Source organism: Carettochelys insculpta, chromosome 1 (genome assembly GCF_033958435.1).
Source record: "Carettochelys insculpta isolate YL-2023 chromosome 1, ASM3395843v1, whole genome shotgun sequence".
In the NCBI taxonomy this organism is placed as follows: Eukaryota; Metazoa; Chordata; order Testudines; family Carettochelyidae; genus Carettochelys; species Carettochelys insculpta.
Genome location: NC_134137.1, coordinates 31518857 through 31541670, shown reverse-complemented (window position 1 = coordinate 31541670; position 22814 = coordinate 31518857). Strand labels below are relative to the sequence as shown.

The following is a 22814-nucleotide window of genomic DNA, read 5'->3' as shown; positions in this document are numbered from 1 at the left end:
TCCATTTTCGGGTCACAGGCACTAGGATACTAGATGCTAGAGAAATGCTTGTAAACATAGCTTTTCCTTTTCTCCCTTAAGTAGTTGAGTCCTTTTAGAAGTGCAGCTTTATTTGGTATAGTGTTTCTTGTACAGCCTGCATCCACAAATGCATACAAGTTAAATAATATATAATAGCGGAGAATAAATTGTATAAAATGAAAAGACAAATTTCAAGAAAGAAAAATGAATGTCCAGGTCATTATTTTTTAAAATGTGCCTTAAAGGGAGCAGTTGGATATTCAGCACTTCTAAAAATCAAGCAAGTAATTAAATATGGAGTTGGGGTGTACTTTTGGACTCTTAATTTTCAAATTTTTGGCCAAAACATTTTGTTGCTCAACAGTATTTGGATTTTGCCACCTTGATTTTGCTGTCTTTCTATCTTACAACAAAAAATAACAGATATTTTATAATGAGCCTGGCATACGGACTGAGTCATCATCAGTGCAGATCCTGTCTAAATAGGCATTTATTAACTATGCTGTTACCTTATCGGTGGTCTACCCACATTCTTCACCACTGAATGTTATATGTATATGCACTAGAGAGACCATCCCAGCATTACATTCATATGTATTTTATTAAAAGTCACTACTAGATTAAAGGAAAAGGGGGAACTGGCTTTTTCCTGCTTTCTTCTTGCCCTGTAACACTTTTCCTGCTCTTTGTGTTACAGCTCCAAAAGTCTCCTCTTCCCATACAGATGCTCAATTTCTCAGCCACTAAAACAGCTAGTGCTGCCTTTTTCCCATCTCATCCTCCTCCCAAACAAGGCCCATTTAGCATAGTTACGAATTGTCAGTACAAAATTACAAATTGCAGTTATGGGGAGTGAATATACACCTAATACAAAGGATATTTGATTTCAAAATAAGACAGGTAACTATACCAATTTATCTGAAGTCGCCACAAGCTTTCTAGCCTGTCTCATTGGAATTCTGCAGAAATTAGAGGCCCTTGCTGTAGTATTTGGGTCCATCGTATGATGGAATAGACTCAAGGGAGTCAAAGGAGACAAAGCAGTTGTGGAGAAGCTAAATGAATTCACTGTATTGATTGTCATTGCAGAGGATATGAGGGAAATTCCCACACTTGAGCCATTCTTTTTGGGTAACAAATCTGAGGAACTCTCCCAGATTGAGGTGTCAAAAAAGGAGGCGTTGGGACAAACTGATAAATTTAAGCAGTGATGAATCACCAGGACTTGATGATGATCACCCAGGAGCTCTGGAGGAACTCAAAATAAGAAACCGATGATCTAGTAACTATAGTATGTAATTTATTGTTTAAATTAGCTTCTGCATCAGATGGTTGGAGTATTGCTTATGTACTGCCAATTTTTTAAAGAAATTAATATTTATAGTAAAGAATAGAATTATCAGACAGATGAACATGGTATGTTGGGGGAAGAGAGACAGTGGTTTGGTAAAGGGAAATTATGCATCATCAATTGCTTAGAATTCTTTGAAGAGGGTCGACAGATGTGGACATGTGGATCTCTTGGTATAATGTACTTGAACTTCCAGAAAGCCGTGGACAAGGTCCTTCTCCAAAGGCTCCTAAGCAAAGTAAGCAGAGATGGGATAAGAGGGAAGGTCCTCCTATGGATCAATAACTGGTTAAAAGATAGGAAGCAAAGAGTTGCAAAATGGTCAGTTTTCACAGTGAAGAGAAGTAAATAGTGGTGTTCCCCAAGGATCTCTGCTCGGACCATTTCAGTTCAGCATATTCATGTATGGTCTGGAAAAAGGGATAAACAGATAACAAGGTTTTTGCAGAAGATTTAGTTACTAAAGATAGTTGAATCCAAAGTTGAAAGTAAAAAGTTACAAAAGGTCTCTCAAAACTGGGTGAATGTGTATGAAAGTATCAGGTGAGATTCAGTATTGATGTAAGAAAATTTAGACACACAGAATTAGTGGATTTAAATTTGCTGTTACGACACAAAAAGAGATCTAGGAGTCAATGTGGGAAGTTCTCCAACTCTGAAAACATCTGCAGTGACACTCCAAGTTAACAAGGTTGGAACCGATAGAAAAAGGATAGATAATCTGACAGAAAATATCATTATGCCACTACACAGTCCATGGCATGCTCACAATCGGAATACTACATGCAGTTTTTGAGAACCATCTCCAGAAACATATATCAGAATTGGGAAAAATACACAGAGAAAAGAAACAAAAATGAGCTGCGAGATAAAATAGCTTCCATATGAGGACCAATGAGAAAGATTGAAGCTGTTCATTTTAGGAGAAAAAGATGACTAAGGGGGATATGATGGGAGGGCTGTAAAATCATTAATGCTGCGGAGAAAAAGAATGAGGAAGTATTATTTAATCCTTCACATAGCACAAGAAGCATAGGTAACCCAATACAATTAATAGTATGTTTGTAAGAAACCAAAGGAAGGCTTCTTAATGCAATGCACAGTTAAGCTGTGGAACTTGTTGCTAGTGATATTTTGGATGCAAAAAATATAACTGACTTCAAAAACATTTAGATGAATTCATGGAAGATAGGACCATAAAGGGCTGCTAGCCAAGATTTGACGAGGCAAACCAGCCCCATGCTTTAAGTGTCCCCAGGCCTCTGGCCAACAGAAGCTGTGTCTGGATATCAGGGCATGGATCACTTGCTAAATTGCTCTGTTTTGTAGATTCCTTCTGACACATGTGACACTGACCACTGTTGGAAGACAGGATACTTGGAAGATTGACTGTTGATCTGACACATTATCTCTGTGTCTACACAAGCCCTTTCCTTTCGGAAGGGGCATGTGAATGAGTGGGTTCAAAAGATGCTAATGAGGCACTGCAATAAATATGCAGCGCCTCATTAGCATAATGGCAGCTGCGGCGATTCGAAAGTGCAGCTTTTCGAATCGCACACCGCCCGTGGAGACGGGACCTTCTGAAAGGACCCCCCAGTTTTCGAAAGCCCTTCTTCCTATCTAGTGTTAGGAAGAAGGGGCTTTCAAAAACTGGGGGGTCCTTTCAGAAGGTCCCAACTCCATGAGTGGTGCGCGACTCGAAAAGCTGCACTTTTGAATCGCCGCAGCTGCCATTATGCTAATGAGGCGCTGCATATTCATTGCAGCACCTCATAAGCATCTTTTGAACCCACTCATTAACATGCCCCTTTAGAAAGGAAGGGGCTCGTGTAGACCCAGCCTGTGACTTTACTTATGAGGGGCCTTGAGGATGACCGTAAAATATACCAATGACATTGCAACGCCGTTCAAGAATATGCTTAATTTAGAAACCTGATTACCATGTCTCTTCTGAATGGAGAATAGTGCATCTACAGTGTAGAAAATTGTATTTTCTTTCATTGTGTGTTCTGATAATTGTTGCTATTGTATTAGGTGGTCTGTATTATGCCTAATGTGACTATGTATACTTTGGGACATGACACTGGTACATGCTAGTAACTGTACATTCATTGTAAACTGCTGAACATGTTTTCTGTTAAGAGGCTCACTGATACCTTTGTTTCTTTTGTATAGGCAAGTAGCTCTTGTCTAGCATTACACATGTTGAAAGCATTGTTCAGATGTTGATTAATTCTTGTGACACCTCTGAAGTAGATAAATGGGACTATAATGCTAATGTATTATAAATATGCTTTATCTGTGAGACTCGAGTTGCTCATTCTCAGAGCTATAGTTTTGTGTTAGAAGCTCTAACTGTGAGTATAGTAGTATGGTTGGCTGATTTAGTATTTAGTAGTTTTGCAGCTGTTTCAGTCACAAGATAATAGAGAGACAAGGTGGGTGAGGTAGTAAGTTTTAGTGTACCAACTTCGGTAGATAGGAGAGAGAGAGAGAGAGATAAATGCTTTTGAATTTGTCTCTCCCACCGACAGAATCTGGTCCAATAAAGTATATTACCTGATCCATCTTATCTTATTTGGTGGTCTAGAAGTCAGTTTGTCTGGTGTTGTTTTGAGTTTCAGACCATTGACTTCACTTGTCTCTTTTCACATCCTATAGAATTAATAACTGTACAGATTTGTTTATATTCCTTCTCGCAAGCCTACCAGTTCACTGCTTTCTGAAATGCGAGTGAACTAATCTAATTAGATATTGGGGGTATAAGATGGAAGACTATGGTGGGGAAATTTTTAAAAAGAGATCACCCATTCTAAAGGAAAAAAGCTATTAAGTTTTGAAAGAAAATGGAAGGAAAAATATTACTGTTTTGAGGAATGCAGGCTGTGACCTTAACTACTTTGGCCTACCACTGTTGTTGGTCATAGCATTCATGCAATAAGTGATGCATTGTTCATAAAACATATTTTAACACTGTTGACTGTGTTAAATATTTTCCAAAGCACAACAACAATTGTGAATTTTATATATTTAGTTATTTGAATAGCATTCGCCCATTGCTATATTATATTGAATTTAGGAATATATAAGACTTGACTACAAGGAGAGTTGTACAGATTTAATCTCAACCAGTTCTGTTCAACAAATGCATGCCTCTTTATGGACCTTTCTTTCAGTATAAGAATGGCTTTTTGAGTTTAGCTTAAGTTGATTGGGAGCAAGTTTAAGTTGAAGAGAATTAACCCACTTTCAAATTAAAATAAGGACAGCTGGATTTGCATTGGTTTAAAACTGTTTAATTAAAATGTTGCAAGTTGGAGTATAGACAAGACTAGTGCTTTAACTAAACTGGGGAGGCAAGTGCCCAACTCCCATTTAAAGTCAGCAGGAGTTTGGTGTCTGTCCCTTAAACTCTTTTAAATGTTATCATCGGGAGTTTAAAAGTATAACAACTCATTCACATAAACTACACCGGCTGATAGTTTTTAAAAACATCTTCCCTTCAGGTCCATGAAGGATTTTTGGAGAACAGGATTGTACCCATGAATGAAAGTGGTATCAGAGGCCCTGCTGAAAAAAGGAGTGTTGATTTACGAATATATATGCTGTGTTTTCTGCCATTTATTATTCTACTGGTCTTCATTCGTGATCTTAAGAGCCTGTCTATGCTTTCGTTCCTTGCCAATCTTTCCATGGCTGTGAGTCTGGTAATAATTTACCAATACATCATTCGAGTGAGTATACAGTCTATCCCCTCCCCTGCCCACCTGTTTTGTGAAAATATATCTCATTTGGAACTTGCATGTAATGTCAAAGAGCTTTTGTATTTATTACCTAACTTTCACATAGCTTGGCACATACTGTAGGGACTAAAGTGAGGGTTATTTAAAAAGTACCTGAGAGAGCTTTTAAGGATATGACTTTTTGGGAAATTGGACTTTGAATAAGAAAGGAAGAAGCCTGTTAATTGCTCCTGTGATTAAGGCAGTATTTTTTTTCCCCAAATAAAAGAGCCCTTCCCTGGCCCAGATGTTCACACCCCCTACCTTCCTTAATAGGGCTGCCAGCTCTCTGGTATTGTCTTGGATTTTCCAGGAATTAAAGATTAATCTTTAATTAAACATAATGACATGTGATGAAACCTCCAGGAATATGTCCCACCAAAGTTGGCAGCTCTACTTTCTAGAGCCCAGGGAGCCAGAGAGAGAAACAGTCTGATGCAGGCGGTTCTGGATTTGAACAGAGTTTCTTGCGTGCTGCTTCCTTCCCTCCTCATGGCATACTGGGAGCTGCAGTCACTGGGAATCCTTCAGTTCCTGCTCCTCTTGAGGGCCTTGTCTTCTATTTGAGAGCTGGGCTCTGCTAGGTCCAGCGGCCCCTAGTGGCCATCAACATCTTTTCAGCCCATTTCTGGGGTGGGGGAGGGAAATTCTGCACATTCAGCGTTCATTTCTGCACAATTCTGTGTTTGTGCAGTGTTGCAGAAGTCCCCCAGGAGTAAACACTGCTGGCATTTAAAGTGTCACATTTAACTATCATATGCTACACAGGCATTTCCCAAGTGCAAGGCGGAGAGGGTATCTGAGGGCATGCGGAGGGCTAGCTGGGAAGAGGAGGAGCTGTGGTGAGGAGCAGCGGGTATTGGTTACATTTTAAACTGTGGAGACCATTAACACCACATGGTGATGTGGAGGGCGTGGGGGGATGTGATTTGAGTTTATTTTCCTAGTGAGGGGCTCAGCTTTCAGAAGTTTGGGAAATGCTGATGTACAGTAAGTGATGATGTCATGTTTTTTCTCCCCCAGGATATATCTGATCCTCGAAAACTTCCTCCTGTGGCTGGTTGGAAGAAATATCCACTTTTTTTTGGTACTGCTATATTTGCTTTTGAAGGCATTGGTGTGGTAAGTGTTCAATTATACACATCCTTGATAGTTAGCAGTCCCATTATTAGCTTTCAGTTAACAGCAATACCCTTCCTGTCCCATTGACTATAATGTTAATGAGATTCAGCTTTTGGAATTAAGCATGCCACATATAGACAACTTCTGTTATGCAACCCTGTGGGTCTTCAGCAGCTGCTGTGGAACAATTTGGCTGCATGGGATGTTGTAGGGCTAGGGCTGTGACTGATGAAGGAAACCCTGGGGCATGCTGAGCCAGGGCCCCCAAGCTACATCCAGAGCTTTCCACAAGGAGTGGGCATACTGAGGGGCCCATGGGGTTGTATGGTTCCTCCCCTTGCACTCTCTGGGCTGTGCCCTGCCCTGGGACTAGGGGCATCTCTGTGATACAGACAGTGCCACAATTATCCATGCTTTTGTCACTTCACAAAGAGATTGCGATAATGCACTGTATATCTGGGGACCATTCAGAACTCTGGCTGGCACAGAATCCTGCAGGATGCTTATTAACTGCAGTTACACTTTGGGAGCACATGGATCAATCAGTGCCCTGAGATAAATTTTCGGGAAGAAGGGGCCTTCGGAAGAAGGACTTCCTTCTGGAAGACCCCCTGGGGCCACGCTTCTACATGGCGTTTTGGAGTCCAGAAGAATGGTCTTCTGGACTCCAAATCATGTGACGGTATGCTAATGAGGCACAGGGAATTTGCATCTGTGCCTCATAAGCATATTTTGGGCCGTGTATTACCATACCACTTTTGAAGAAAGTGGCCTGTGTAGAAACGGCCTAAGTGGTTTGGAATCTGCTTATCTGAGAAATTCACCATGCTGTACTGCTAGAGTGGAGATCAGCACAGGCCTCCTCAACCTATGAAAGAAAACCTTGCTGGTGGAAAGTGCTCTCAGGACTTGTCTGCACTGAGCAGAAGATCAAACCCTGAGGGGGGGCTCCCATTGACTGCGGTACTCCTTGCAACCGTTGATGGGAGTGCTTCTGCCATCAAGCTTCTGCTATGGGGCCACACTGGAGATTTGACTCGAGTTACATTGACACCAGCTACGCAATTCTCTTAGCTGGAGTTACGTATCTGAGGTCGAATTTCTTTTGTAGCACAGACCTGCCCTGAGGATTCCTTGCTTTGGGACCGTCCTTTGTCATCACCTCTGCATTCATAGAATCGTAGACTCCTATGACTGGAAGAGACCTTAAGAGGTCAAAGAGAGCCTAGGTTTGCTAACCTTCTGTGCACACTGCATTCCTGCTCTCCTTTCCTCTCTTTTCTCAGGTTATTGAGGAAGAGGTGAGTTACAGATTGGGTGTGGTATATTTATGGATAGTGTGGTGGTTGTGTCTTCCCTATTGATGGGAAGATTTTTATAAATTAAAATAAATAAATGAAGAGCGCTATGCAAACATAGTGAAAAATATGTGTGAACATAGGGAAGAAAGAAGCAGTTTTGCCAAGCCTCATGGCTGAATCATTTTTGCTCAAACATACAGTGAGCATTGAAGATTTCAACCTGAATGGCTGAAGTCTGGCAAAATTATTACCAGCTGACAATGAGTTATAATGGATGGTAGGCAACATTAATTACATGTAGTGCTATTAGATCTGGGTAAGAAATGGTTTTCTTGTCCCACAGAGAAATTTTTGAGACTTAGATATTTTAATTCTGTATTTGGATGGAAATGGAGACCTTTGCGAAGTTTTTGTCTGGGGGTTGAGGGAAGGATATACATGTGCACTCCCACCTCCATTAATAAATAATACCTTGGTGGTTATGGCACTCACCTTGAACCCAGGTCCAAACAGTTGGAATTTTGACCTGGGTCTCCCACATTTCAGCTGAGTGCCCTAGCTACCAGTCCTTGGCTGCTCTGGGGTGAATCTCCTTCTGTCTCTAAGAAAACCTTCCCCTATGAAAGTTTTGTTGAAACTGGTACTGGTCCCCCTGCAAAATTTCTTTCAAACATTTGTTAAAAATTTTCTGACTAGCTCTAGTCATATATGTTCTTTCTATTTTGACTTCTCTCTTTGTGGTGGGGTGAGGGCAGGAAGTTTACCAGTCAGTTAGTTTGGTATCTTAACTTACATTCTCTTTGATTACAGGTTATTAGCATATATTTCCATAGATGTCTTGTATTGCATTTCATTCTAGCAGGCCTTCCTGGGCAGTGTTTACTTGTTTTGTAAAGCTACACTTCTCTGAAAAGTGGACCAAGTCTTGTGCATAAGAGAAGCAATACATGTGATACATGTAGGTTTAGAGATGCATTTGATACTGTCTCACATGACCTTCTTAAAAACTAGAGAAATATAGGCTAGACAAACCTTTTACAAGATGGGTGCACAACTGTTTGTAAAACTACTCAGTGCAGTTATCAGTGTGTTACAATTGAGCTGGATGGGCTTTTCAAGTGGGGTCACACAGCAATTTGTCTGGAGTTTCATTTTTATTCAAAATTTTTTATAAATGTTTGGATATTAACAAGAGCGTGCTATTAAAATTTGTAATACCCAGCTGGGAAGGGTGGCAGGCACTTTGGAGGAGAGGATTAGAATTCAAAATGGTCTTGGCAAACTGGAGACGTGGACTGAAATAAGTAAGATGAAATTCAAGGACAAATTCAAAGTACTCCACTTAGGAAGTTAATAAGTTGCACAAATACAAAATGAGAAACTACTAGGACATTTGTTACATTTTGAAAATCTGCTCTAAATCTTCACTTAACAGAGAGAGCTGTTTTCAAGTTTAAACATGTAATTGGCCAATCACGAATAATAGTGTTGTGGCAATCCCTCCATCTGCCTCAGTTCCATGAATTTACAAGAGCAGTTTTCAAAGCTTCCAATAAGGCTTCCATTTATATAAACCTCTCTCCTTTGAGTTGTGAAGCAGGTTCCTATTCTACTTCTGCTCCATAAACAAGAAATTTGTGGCTAGTTTTGTGATCCTGAAAATTAATGAAGAGATTGGAGTAGATCGTACACTTGTTTTACCAAGGTTGGATACTATTTTTACTCAGTCCATTTTACTAACCTTCTTTTGAGGTATGCTGCAGCCACTGTTTTGTGCAAACTGATGTTTCAAGGTAGTTTGGTGAAATAGAGTCTTAATATCACTCGTATAAAGTTTGTTAAATCTTACTTGTTTGCTATTTTGAACAGTTATATTGGTGATGGTGGGGGTAACTGACTAACTTGATTGCATTTTGAGCTAAAATGCTCTACAGAAAGATGTTCAGTGCAGATTTATGGCAGTTTGTGCTACAAGCAAATCACTGTGTTAATAGTAATATGTACTGTGGTCCAGGTAGTACATTTTGTTTGTTTTGCTTCCTATTTGAGTCAGATTCAGAACTGGAGTCACTACTGACTGGCATAGGTTACCTTTGGATTTTGGCATGCTGCAAATTTTACATTTCTTGACAGCAGGTTATTATTGAGCCATGTATATTAACAGGAACAGCTGACAGCATGGCTACAAAATGATCGGTCCTCAATTTCTGTGTGTGCAAATTAGGATTCAGCAGAAGATGGAAGATAATAAAGTGGGAAAGAAGAAAGATTTACACTCACCCACGTTAAACGAGTATTTTACTGATGATTACTTGCTTAAACGAGGGACACATTCACTTACCTTAGTTCACTCTGTGAGTGAACTCTGCTCGCTAATACAAGGCTGATCCCCTCCCCATGGCTCCATTCTGCCCTAATCTGACACCCCTACCCATGGCAGCCTGACCCCCCCCCGACACTGCAGCCCCAACCCATGGCAGCCTGACCCCCACCCCCCGCTGGCCCCACAGCAGCTTGACCTCTGCTACCAGCCCCGTGGCCCCAACTGCAGCAGCCTTTACTCCTGCAGACTGGCCCCGTGGCAGCCTGACCGCCCTCTCTGCCGGCCCTGTGGCAGCCTGACCCCTCTCTCTGCCGGCGCCGTGGCAGCCTGACCCCTCTCCCTGCCGGCCCCGTGGCAGCCTGACCCCTCTCTCTGCCGGCCCCGTGGCAGCCTGACCCCTCTCTCTGCCGGCCCTGTGGCAGCCTGACCCCCTGCCTCTGCTGGTCCTGTGGCAGCCTGACCCCCTCCCCCTCAGCTGCTGGCCCTGCGGTAGTCTTACCCCCCCTGCACTGACCCTGCAGACTGTCCCTGCAGCCACAACCCACGGCAGCCTTAACCACCCCTGCTAGCCACACAGACTGGCCGCGCAGCAGCCTGACCCCCACCTCCCCTCCCTGCCAGCCCAGTAGACCTAATCTGCTGCAGCCTGACCCCTCCCCCTGCTGCCAGACCACACACCAACCTTCAGCAGCCTGCACCCCCCACCCTCCCCATGGACCCAACCGGCCACCAGGTTTTAAACCTCCCTCCCACTTATGGCGCCAAAGTGCCCCCAGCCTTTAACCTTTTCCAACCTCAAACCCAAGGTTCACTTACCTTTCAAAAGCAGCACCACCTGCTGCCACTCCTTCGCCGAGCTCTATGAACCAATCAGAGACTTTTACGTGTATTTTAATGAGAATGTAGTGTCCTTCTTATGAGTTTTCCTCTACGAGCACAAAGGTGGGAACCAATTGTGTTCGTAGAGCAAGCGATGAGTGTATTTGTGTTCTGTATGCCCCAATACTGCCACAAAAATGAACATTTCCATCATTCTTTACCCCGTTTTTGAGCTTCTTGGAGTTGTTACAGCTGAATATTTCAGATACTGTGGAAGTTAGTGGACTCATTTTCCAATATTAAAGTTATGTGTGTGTAGAGCTTTTGGTATCTGCATATTTGACTGTTGAGTTTGACAAATTAATTTCTTTATCATGTTGCCTTTGCAAGTAAGAAACATACAAATTTTGTGTCCTAGAGATCTAAGGGTGTTCATTCATTGGACCCCTTCCATCTTGTAAGCTTAGTGACTGTAAGCATAGTCACTGTGAAGCAGTTTTTTTTTCTCTTTCTCAGTAACCAGGTGTCACAAAGTGACTGTCCTCTTCAAGAGGGAGTAGGACAGTGCATCTGGTACTGATCACCAATTGGGCTTAAGGGAAGACACCCAAGCCTTATAAAGAGGGAGACATCAGCAGCACAAGGGCCATCTACTAACCTTCCTCAACCTGGTTAGGTAAGGAGAGAAGCTTGGGAAGCTTTAGGAGAGACAGGCAGAGAGCATTCTCTGGGGATGAAGATGACGCAAGATAAGTAGGGCTGGAAAAGATGAACCTTGGATTCTGAGTCTGTGTTTTGATTGGAACAGTTCATTTTTTAAAAACTAGGCATATTTAGTCATGTGAAAAGAAGACTGAGTGGGACGTGATGTAGTCTTCCAATTTGTTAAGGGCTGTTGTAAAGGTGATGCGTTGTTCAGTAGGTCCACTGAAGGTAGGATAAAGTGTAATAGGTTTAATCTGCAGCAACGGCGATTTACATTAGATTTTAGGAAAAACTTTCTAACTACAAGGGTAGTTAAACAGTGGAATAGGTTTCTAAGAGAGTTTCTGGAGTCCCCATCATTAGACGTTTTTTAAAAAAGAAGTTGGACAAACAACAATCAGAGGGTTTAACTTTACTTGCCAATAGGCTAAACTGAATGGCTTCCCTCCCAAGCCTACATTTCTGTGATTCTGTGGTGATAAGCCGGGATGGTTCAGGAATAGAAATACGCTGGGATTTTTAAGAAAATTTTAAGAAAGGAAACTGAGGCAGGGTGCCACAGAGACAAACCAGGCCACGAAGGGGAGCTCAGGATGTGATTCAGCCAGTGACACACAGTTTCCCTGCGTACTTTATCCAGGTACATTGTTTTTCCCCCTTAAATGGAATTGTATCTAAATGTTATTCTCAGTGAGAAGGACAGGTGTTCAGTTAAGGTGCCTCTCTATCAGGAGAGCCTATCTTGGACCTCAGAAACCTCATCATTGAAATTGATATGTTGCTGCAAAACATTTGGCTTCAACAAAACAGCACTTTCAGGTGACAAAGTATGTAATTGGAGATCTTCCAACCAGCCCTCTAAGAGGGAGAATGTTAATTCAGTGATGACTCTTCTTGTCCTTACAAAGTTAATAGAAATGTAGTGATTAAAAAGGGATTCAGAGAGAAGGTTAGACAATTTGGTAATGGGTAGTCCAATCCATAATATAAGTATTTTAGTCCTCTAAATATTACTGCTAAGTTTAGTAGCCCAGCAGAAGAGTCTGTCTTATCCTGGGGACTTTCTTTCTGCCCTACCACTCCCTTGAACTTGATAGAACTTTGTGGTGACCTTGGAGCCTTTTTTTGCTGTCTCCATCTGACGGAATACTTCCAACACACCAATGAACATCACACTGACCTGCTACATCCCCCCTACCAACACCACAAGAAGAAGAATTCTATGTGGACTCCCCACAACAATTGTAATGACCGTCTGGATTGCCATATTAAATGCTTCTGCAACCGTGCACAGGCTGACATGTACAGACAACACCAAGTAAAACATAACCTCAGCTGTGTTGAACACAATGCCGTTCAGAGTCTCAAAAATAACTGAGACATTATAATCAAGTCGGCTGACAAAGAGGGTGCTGTAGTCATCATGAATAAGTCAGACTATGAACAAGAGGTGCTTAGACAATTCTTCGACACCACATTTTACAAGCCTCTTTCCTCTGATCCCACTGAGGAATACCGAAAGAAACTATACCATCTGCTAAAGAAACTCCCTGCCTCTATGCAGGACCAAATTCAGACAGGTATGCCTTCAGAGTCCTGGCCAGTATTATTCTATCTGCTATTCAAAATCCACAAACCTGGAAACCCCTGAAGGCTGATCATTTCAGGTATTGGCACCCTTACTATGGGATTATCCTGCTTTGCTGACGCCCTCCCAAAACCCTATGCTACCGGCATTCCTCATTATCTCTGAGATATCACTGACTTCCTGAAGAAATTACCGAACATCCAAAATCTTTCTGAAAATATGATCCTTAGCACCATGGATGTAGATGCTCTTTACACCAATATTTCACATGAAGATGTACTACAAGCCATCAGGAATACCACCCCAGATGTTGCCACGGCACATCCGATGGCTGAGCTATCCAACTTGGTCCTCACCCACAACTATTTCTGATTTGGGGACAATTTATACCTCCAGTTCAGCGGCACTACTAGGGGCACCCACATGGCCCCACAGTATGCTAACATTTTTATGGCTGACTGGAAATGTTTCTTCAGCTCCTGTCCCCTGTTACTTCTCCTTTACTTATGCTACATCAATGGTATCTTCATCATTTGGACCCATGATAAACAGACCCTTGAAGAATTCCACAGAGATTTCAACAACTTGCACCCCACCACCAATCTCAGCCTTGACCATTGCACATGAGAAAAGCATTTTCTGGACACCACAATACAAATCAATATCACTCTATACCAGAAACCCACTGACCACTACTCTAGCCTGCATGCCTCCAGCTTCCATCCAGGACACGTCACACAATCCATCGTTTATAGTCAAGACCTAAGATACAACTGCATCTGTTTCAGTCCCACTGACAGAGACCAAAAACGTCAAGATCTGTACCAGGCATTCATAAAACTTAATTACCCACTGAAAGAAGAAAAGAAACAGATTGACATGGCCAGATAAATACCCAGAAGCCAGCTACCCCTAGATAGGGCCAAGAGGGTTAATAACAGAACACCACTTGTCATTACCTATAGCCCTCAACTCAAACCCCTCCAGTACATTATTGACAATTCACGGCCTATATTGGAACATGTTCCCTCACTCTCACCGGCCCTAGGTGAGAGGCCTGGTCTTTCCTACAGACAGCCACCCAACCTCAAGAAAATTCTCAATAGCAGCCACATGGCATACCACGGAAACATTAACCCTGCAACCTTTCCTTGGAACAAACCCTGTTGCCAGCTCTGTCCACATATTTACACTAGAGACACCATCACTGGACCTAACCACATCAGTCACATGATCAGGGGCTCGTGTTCTGCACAGCCACTAATGTGATATATGCTGTCATGTGCCAGAAATGCCCCTCTGCCATGTACACTGGACAAATTGGACAATCCCTTCTCCACAGAATGAATGGGCACAAATCAGCCATTAGGAATCTGAATACTCATAAACCAGTAAGTGAGCACTTAAACTTGATAGTACACTCTTGATGGCTTAATGATCTGTGTATTACATCAAAGAGATTTTAACACCAGATTACAAAGGGAGACATCTGGATTGGAATTCATTTTCAAGTTTGATATCTATCACCATGGACTCAGCAAAGATCTCAATTCTCTTATGCATTACAAGGACAATTTCCCTAACTTAGATATTCGCAGTGATGGCAGACATCCCACTTAACTTAATAGACACTTTTCAGAGGGCTTTTTTCATCCCCCCTATTTAGCCGATTCCTCATTTTCTCTCTGGTTTTTTTCTTCTTGGTTCTTTTTCTCTCAGTAAATCTCTAGATCTGAAGAAGTGGGTCTTCCCATGAAATCTCATATCCTAATAAATAATATTTATAGTCTTTAATGTTCTACAGGACTGCTTTCTTTGCTTTACATTAGAAAAAGTTGTAAGGCAAATTTGATGGTGCAAGACGTCTTTAAATGCCACAGGACATGTTGCAATCTTTGTGCCTTTAAATGGCAAAAAGGAAGGGAAGATTGATTTTTTTTCCTAGTAGTTTGAAGGAAACAGAGTTTGGGCTCAAAATTTGATTTGTTATAAAGTCAGTAAGTCTGTTAGGAAATGTGTTTTGCATTTTCAGTATTTGCAGTTATAGGATTATATGTGAATAAGCCCGTGTTTTTTTGGATGATTACAAATGTAAACTGCATTGAGTATGTTTGTGTTTAACATTCTGTTAAAATAAAAACAGAATTTATGTTTAAATTATTGCATATTCGTATTAGGGCACTTGTTCTGTTAGAACATGCAGTCACACAAAATTTGTATTTTCCTTCCTTCTTGGAAGTAGGCATGCATTCTGCAGACACTTTCTGTACCAATTGATACATATCTTTTCCTAGGCTAATGCTGGGTTTGCAATAGTTCTGATGTCCTGTCCTTACTGGTACTAAGGAAATTCAACTAACCTTTGTTCAGCAGAATCTTATTCAGAATCCTCTCCTCCTTTTCTTAAAGGAAGGAAGGTCTTATGTGAAAATACATGACTCGTTAATGTTAGGTGGTTGTGGCTCTCTTCCTATCTGTCAGGGCAGGAGACCATGCCCCCTTGCTATAATGCAGTGCTGTTCATGAGGATATCAGCTGACAGTTAATGCCTCTGGCTTGTAGTCAGGCTGAGCACCAGAGGTTCTATAAATCCAGAACCCTCAGTTCTCCCCCAACTGAGCTGGATGATTTACCTTTTATATTTTCAGTTCCAGTCCTGCCTTTCTGCCTCCTGTGGGGTGGTTGCAGGTGTCCCAGCTCTACCCACTAGAGGCCAGTCATGCTTCTCTCAACCTCCATCGTAGAGGGAGATCGTGCCTCTTTGGTAACAATGAGACTGCATCACAACATGGCTCCCTCAAACTAGTAATGCAGATGAGACTTAAACCTGAGGCATAAGGCACGTGGACATGTCTGGAACGGTACCAATGCTGGGTCTCTGGACTGGGTTGCATTGTAGTGCAGATAGAACTTTACAGTATACAGAGTAAGAATAGAATTTTAATAGTTTTATGCATGGGCATCGTGGTCGTGAAAATATTCACCACACATGAATGAGGAGTTCCTGTAGTATTGCTCAATTTAGACGTCTCCTTCCCCACAAAAAAATGAAGGTGATCGCTTAACTGAAAACTGCAAAGAAGGATTCATTTTGTTTAGACAAAATAAAATGTTATTTTCTGTGCCTTTAAATACAAATCTGTGTATACCGATTAGCTTAGCAAACAGAACATCCTATGTTATTTTAAATGTTAATTTCAGAGTAGGAAAATAAGGCTCTCATTGTGTAGCCTCTTTCTTCCAGATATCTCTTAAGGCTGCTTTTCAACTTGGGTATCACTGTTTTGCAGTGAAAGGTAGTGTGGCATTTTGCATACATAGAGACAGAGTTTTGGAATCATATTAGCAGAAGCTAATCAATTCCAGGTTTTAAAAGTGGGGGGGAAAAAAGGTGGATTATCACTTTAAAATGTTACTGTCTTGGATTTTTAGAATGATGCAGAGGAGCTTTTTAGATCAGTGGCTTTGAGATGAAAGACACTCATTGTCAAAAAGTCTTTCAGTAGCTTAGCATTATCCATTCTAAAAACAACCCCCACACCAACCTGGTAGTTTAACACTCTGTTCTGGTGTATTAAAGACCAGACTGTATTTGTCAGAGATAGACATATAACAGGTAGCGTGACATCATTTTAATGTGCAGTTGGGGCATATTTGGATCAGTGTACATCTGCTGCCCTGGTGTCTTTCTGTTTTGTCAAAGCATTTGAAAAGATGTGCAAAATAAAAGGGGAGAATCCTCAGGAAGATATCTCTTCAAATTCAGGCTTCCATGTTGCACTCTAAAGCCAACAGTTTCTATATAATTAATGGGTGTGTTTTGAACACTTTCAAATTACAGTAAGAAGCAATACCTGACAGGGCTGTCATACCGCTCTTTTTCTCATGCTATCAAGCTTCTGCAAAGCCAATAACTGTTGGTAAATGGGTAGGAGCACAGTACTCGCCTTTATGTAGTTGATGTATTATTTTAATAATAACGTCCAACATTCCTTGCCTGATGTATTCTTCTTCTGCAGTAGTGTTTTGAAGACTCTGGCTAAATTATTGGTAATCCGTTATTAAATTCAGTTTTCCTTAAGTACACCATGCACGTACTGCCATGAATAAACTGCTAAGTCATTACCAACACCTAAATAGATGGGCTTTAGTTCTTTCTCCAACTTCAATCCAGTTATAGTTAAATTGAATTCCAGCCCCAAATTACTGGACTTGTGAGGGTGCTCCTATACCATATTCCCAAGGTAATATTGCAAGTAAGACCTTCTCTTTGAAGATCTCAGGTTTCTTAATTAATCCTCATCTAATGCTTGAGGTTTGTAAATAGGTGGTTTTTCCCATTTCACTGATGTGGCACAGAAAAATGAAGTGACTTGTCCAAGGCCAAATAGTTAGCAGCTGAGATGGCAACAGAACCCAGCTTATGTGACACTCACCCCTCGGTGTCTACTTGGCAAAACACACATTTTTTCTGTTTACTGTTTAAACATACCAATTGTGTCATTCCCCAGGGTACAGTCTGGTCTGTTGAAGAGCTGGGCTCCTTAATTCTCTGGTCTAGGATACCTTTTATATCGCTATGCTGTCAGAACATCCACTCTCCACTGGCTCACGCAGCTTTTGGCTTGCAAATTCTCTCCCAGCTAAATACGCGAGTATGCTGGTCAATCACTCATGAATTATACACAGGCCAACAGCCAGGAAGTTGTAGTTCCTGCCTTGTTCTCCCAGAAATGGGCATCTTACGATGCTCAGTATCCTCCTGGACAGTACAAGCAAGCCTGTCAAGGAAGTTTGTCATTTTGTCAAGGAAAATGATATATGCACTAGCCTTGCTACCTCAAATGGAGTAACACATTTTAATCCAAACACTCTGCTTAAGACAAAACAAGAAAATAATTTTAAGACCAGAAAGACAGATTTTAATTGGTTACAAGTGATGACGTATGAAAGTCATGAGTGATTATGGAAGAAAATAAAAGGGTGAAATGCAAGCTAATACCTAACTAAAAAAACTAAATGAATTTAAAAATAAAATGTTTTGCCTCCCCACCTGGTGCAGTAAATTTCATAGTCTGGGTGTCCTTTCAGCCTGGGCCTCTTCCCCCTTAGTTTAGCTCTCTAAGAGTCAATGTCATGAGCAGAGATGGGGAAGAGAAGTAAATGTGAGGTCACTGTCTCTTATTCTTATGTCATGCTCCTTTCTTTAAGGATTACCTGCTGCTGGAATGCAGGTGACAAGCAGTTTCTTGTAAACCTGAGTTGACTAAAAGTGAATTTCCCATTCAGCTCTTCCCATTGTTCAAGAATGGCTACGTAAGTGACAGCTCACTTGATGTTAATATACTGCCATTCCCTGGCGTGTGTCCTTCTGTCTGGAAAAACTGGTTTGAGCCTGCCTTTCTAATTTGGGAACATGTTACATCAATGTTAAACAGTTTAAATTTATTACTTTACATAAAATGTTGATACATATATTTCACCAGGATAGCAATGTTCAGTAGATAATGCACTAACTGCGTGTCTCTCTCAAATAAATGGAAAACCCATAAAAATGATCTTAAACAGTGCTATTTGGATTTGCAAAATAACCTGAAAATGGCAGTTATTCCACAGCACATGGTACACTTATATTAGAATAATTAATCCTATTTTTGTTGCAGGTCAGTATTAGTATGATAGACCTCAAACCTCCAGATCCTTACTCACATAAGTACATATACAAATGTAAGTGGTACTACTTGCATAATTTATAAGATCAAGGTTTTAGTTAAGTTTCTTACCTGTCCTGGGATCTAAAGCACTTTAGCACTCTTATTTATAAGAGAAGTTGTTTTTCCTAATAAATCATTTCTCTGTTGATGGAGCAATGTATTTATGTACAGATTGAATTCTAATTATGTATTTTAAATCTTAAAATACTAATCTTGTAAGTTAAATGTGTTGTATGTTAGTTTAGTATCCTATCTCCTACCTTAAAAGAAGTGCCAAGAAATGCCTCAGTGTTCCAGAAAACAGTAGTATTGATCAAGAACTTATGATAACATATCCAGTGACAGAACAGCCTAGCCCCATGTAACTGTGCTATAATGAGATTAATGAAAATTAGCATATAACAGAGCAAAGAGAAAATATACCCAGTTTGTGACTGTTAACACTGAAAATGTTTTCCCAGGGACAATTCTCAAATAAAAGGTGGCTCTTTATCCCCAGTTTTTCAGTGTATGCATCTTGGCTTATCTTTCCATTTGTCCTTGCAGTTAAGCAGAAGTGAGGCAAAGACGCGCATAGACATTAAAGTGGCATGGTGCTTCTTTTGAATGAGGTATGCTGAAGATGGTCCCTGAAGGAAATCCCAGGGATATAAATAGACTTTGGGCCAGATGTGGTCAATACTGGTTTACACTGTTTGAGGATCTGCTCCTCTGTCTCTATAGCTCAGTAAGAGAAAGGATAGCTGTGCACTTAAAATTCAGTGCTAGCTCTCATATCATACTCTATTCTATTACTTTTTGCCTCACTATAAGAGACTTATTTCTTAATAGGAGCAGTTGACCGTAGATGTCTTTTGTGAGAAGGGGAAACATTTGCTATAATATATTTATCAATGTCTCTCTGTTATTTTGTTTTATTTGTATTTGGGAAAATTGGTGAGCAATTTATATCTGAAACAGAAAGAAAGCACCTGTCAAGTCCGGCTCTGAATTGAAACAAATATTTAAAAAAAGAGAAGGGAGAGACAGTTACCACATTCTTACCATGATACTTCAGTGCAAGTTTCTGAAGAAGAAGGACATAAAATGTGACAGATTAACCATTAATGTTTAAAAATCTGTTTTTAAATTAGCTAATGCAAGCTTAGTTTTTAGTGGTTATAGGAACTAAATTGTTCCTTATCTGATTATCTGGACTCTGCTTGATTCAAATTATATGTGGAGATTTTAAATTCAGATTGGGTAATGCCTTGCAGCTTAGCATTAAGTCCGTTTAATGGTGTGCTTGGAAGGCTAGGTAGCCTAGTAGTTAGCTCACGACTTCCAACCCCTCTTCCTCCTGGTTAAGGTACCTCCTTCCTGAAGGTGGTGTGATAGGGGGACCTATGTCCTCCCTCTCTGCTGGGTCTCACTCCATTGCCCTGTACATACAACCTCCAAATGGGGATCTCTAGGCAGAGAGTCTAAGTTCAGTGCACTGGATTACCTCCTATTATTGTCCTTTAAGTTTGGGGCATGTTCTTTATCAATTCGTAGGGCTGGGCTCCCGTAGTGCTTGCTTCTGGACCTGGAGCAGCTTCCTGTTCTGACCTCAGCTTCTGGCAGGCACTTACACATTTGGTGGGACCTAACTGCATAAAATCTTTCTGCTACATTTATCCCATTCACTCAGCTGCTGGGTGCTCCTCAGTCTCCTCAGCAGACTCCCTTTGTCAGGGCACAGAGCTTCTTTCCCATTGGCTGTCCCAGGTGTCAGACTCCTAATGACCCTCCCATCAGGCAAAGAGGCAGCTAGCTCCTTGTCTCTTCGACAGTCAGCCCTGAAGTGAGCCAGGTTCTCTGCTTTTCTTTTTCCCCCAAGGCTATTATTGGCTGCAGTATAAGGAGGCAGGGCTAACTAAACTGTCTGTAACTTTTTCCATGCTGATGTGACGTTTCTAAGCCTCATCAGAGTCTGTGTTAGTTTTTTTGGTGTTTTCAACTATATGAAGTATAGGGGAAAATGCAGTTAGACTCTGGTCCACAACCAATGACTATTGGGCACTTTTTGGGTCACCACTTAGTTCTCTAGGGGGTACAATCAAGTCAATCATAGAATCCTAGGGCTGGAAGGGATCTTAGGAAGTCATCTAGTCCAGCCCCCTGCTTAAAGTAGGATCAACCCTAACTGAATCATCTCCATTGACTTTAGTGCTCCCCTTCATGAAGTTCAAATCACCTCTCATTCTTCTGCGAATTAAATAAAGTCAAGTCCCTCAGCATCTACTCATATGCCGTGTGCTCCAGCCCCCTGATCATTTTGTTGTAATCCACTGAACCTACTCTAGTGCATCCACGTCCTTTCTATACTGGGGGGCCCAGAACTGGACACAGTACTCCAGAGGAGGCCTCACCAGTGCCGAATAGAGAATAAAATCTAGATCTACTGGAAATGCGTCTCCTAATGCACCCCAATATGCCGTTAGCCTCCTTGGCTACAGGGTCACACTGTAGACTCATATCCAGCCTCTCATACACCATAATCCCCAGATCCTTTTCTGCTGCACTGCTACTTAGCCAGTTGGTCCCAGCCTGTAACAGTGCTTGGGATTTTTCCTTCCCAAGAGCAGTTCTGTGCACTTGTTTTTTTTGAGCCTCATCAAATTTCTTTTGGCCCAATCCTCCAATTTATCCCCTGTCCCTACCCTCCAGTGTATCTACCTCTCCCCCTAGCTTAGTGTCATCTGCAAATTTGCTGAGGGTGCAGTCCGTCCCCTCATTCCTTTGGGGTTTGAGCTCACCAAGGATTTCCCTGTTAAACCAAGCTGGTTGCCTACCATATTTGCTTTTCTTACTCTGCACTGGGATGGTTTGTTCCCACGCCTTCAATAAGTGGTTTTGTGCTGTGAATACATTTACTCTCAGTATAGTCCTGTGAGGGCTAACAAATGATGCAGCACCCTGATCACTTAGGCACAGATCAGTTCCCTAGGAGAAGGAAGATTGGGGATGTGCAGATAATTAGCTAGTCAGTCTGGGACGGCTAGTAACCAATTAGCCCATCAGCTGAGGGGTATAAGAAAAACACTGGGAGGAATATGGGGAGAGAAGACCTAGCTGAGCTGAGCCAAATGTGTTCAGAAATCTCAAGGAAGGGAGGCCGGTGGGAAAAGTTTAAAAGTAGAGAAGCACAGCAAATCATATGCTGCATGAGCTTGTGTTCATCTTTGGTGAAGGGAATGCAAATACATCACATAAACTTGTCCGTCTCTTACTAGACGGAGTCTGAGACATCAAAAGACAGGGATGGTATACACCCTCTTACAAATCCCTGTTGTGCTGATCTTTGTGATGTGAACCTGCAACAACATATCTCTAAATTAAATTAACCTTCTGCCTGTTGGTTCCAATCAAACACATTGTGTAGGATGGTTGCTCAGCTGGTGTAAATAACTATAGTATTTAGTTTTGCCAGTTTACACCACATAAGTCTCTGACCCATAACGTCTGTGACTTTTGTCATCCTTCTGTAACTTTTGTTGCATCTTTATTTTGAAGATGAATGAGGTGTCTACTTCTCTGACTTTTGCCAGTATCATCTCATGGATATCGGAAATGATGTTATTCAGTAAGTGTTGCAAAACATTAGAAGCCTCAGGAATCTCCTGAAACTCCATTGCCCAAAGGGGTTTCATTCTGCTGAGTTTTGCAGCTTTACTCTGATAAATTTTTATAGCTGTTCTGCAAGATGTAGCAAAAATATTTGTGTGTAGGGATGTCTTCACTTTTATGTGTCATAAATGTGATTTTAAATTAGAGTGTATAGGCCACTTGGATTTTCCTTTTAAAATGAGAGCATCATTTGTCTTTATTGTAAGAATTTATTTCCTGCTTTCTTAGAAAGGTGATTTACTAGGTAGTTTGGTTTCAGCAATGATGATTTATTTAGGAATAAACAAATGGGTCATAATGAGATTAGGTGAATTACCTGTAATGTCCTGATCACTTTCTAGCATGAATAACTTCCACTTTGACTGCTGCAGTTCACTCTTGAATTTTCATCTGGATACACTTGCTCGAAACTGTAGAGACATTTTGCTTTGTGC

General features: G+C 41.3%; 1 protein-coding gene across 6 annotated transcripts in view; it reads left to right on the top strand.

The window, feature by feature from the left end:
- The window catches only part of SLC36A4 (solute carrier family 36 member 4), a 232796-nt gene that overhangs the window by 63148 nt on the left and 146834 nt on the right, over window positions 1–22814 (top strand). For all 6 annotated transcript variants that reach the window (XM_074984046.1, XM_074984052.1, XM_074984083.1 and 3 more), the window contains exons 7-8: window positions 4882–5109; window positions 6181–6279. In XM_074984046.1, coding sequence (XP_074840147.1) covers window positions 4882–5109; window positions 6181–6279 — 327 coding nt within the window. The remainder of the gene's footprint in view (window positions 1–4881; window positions 5110–6180; window positions 6280–22814) is intronic.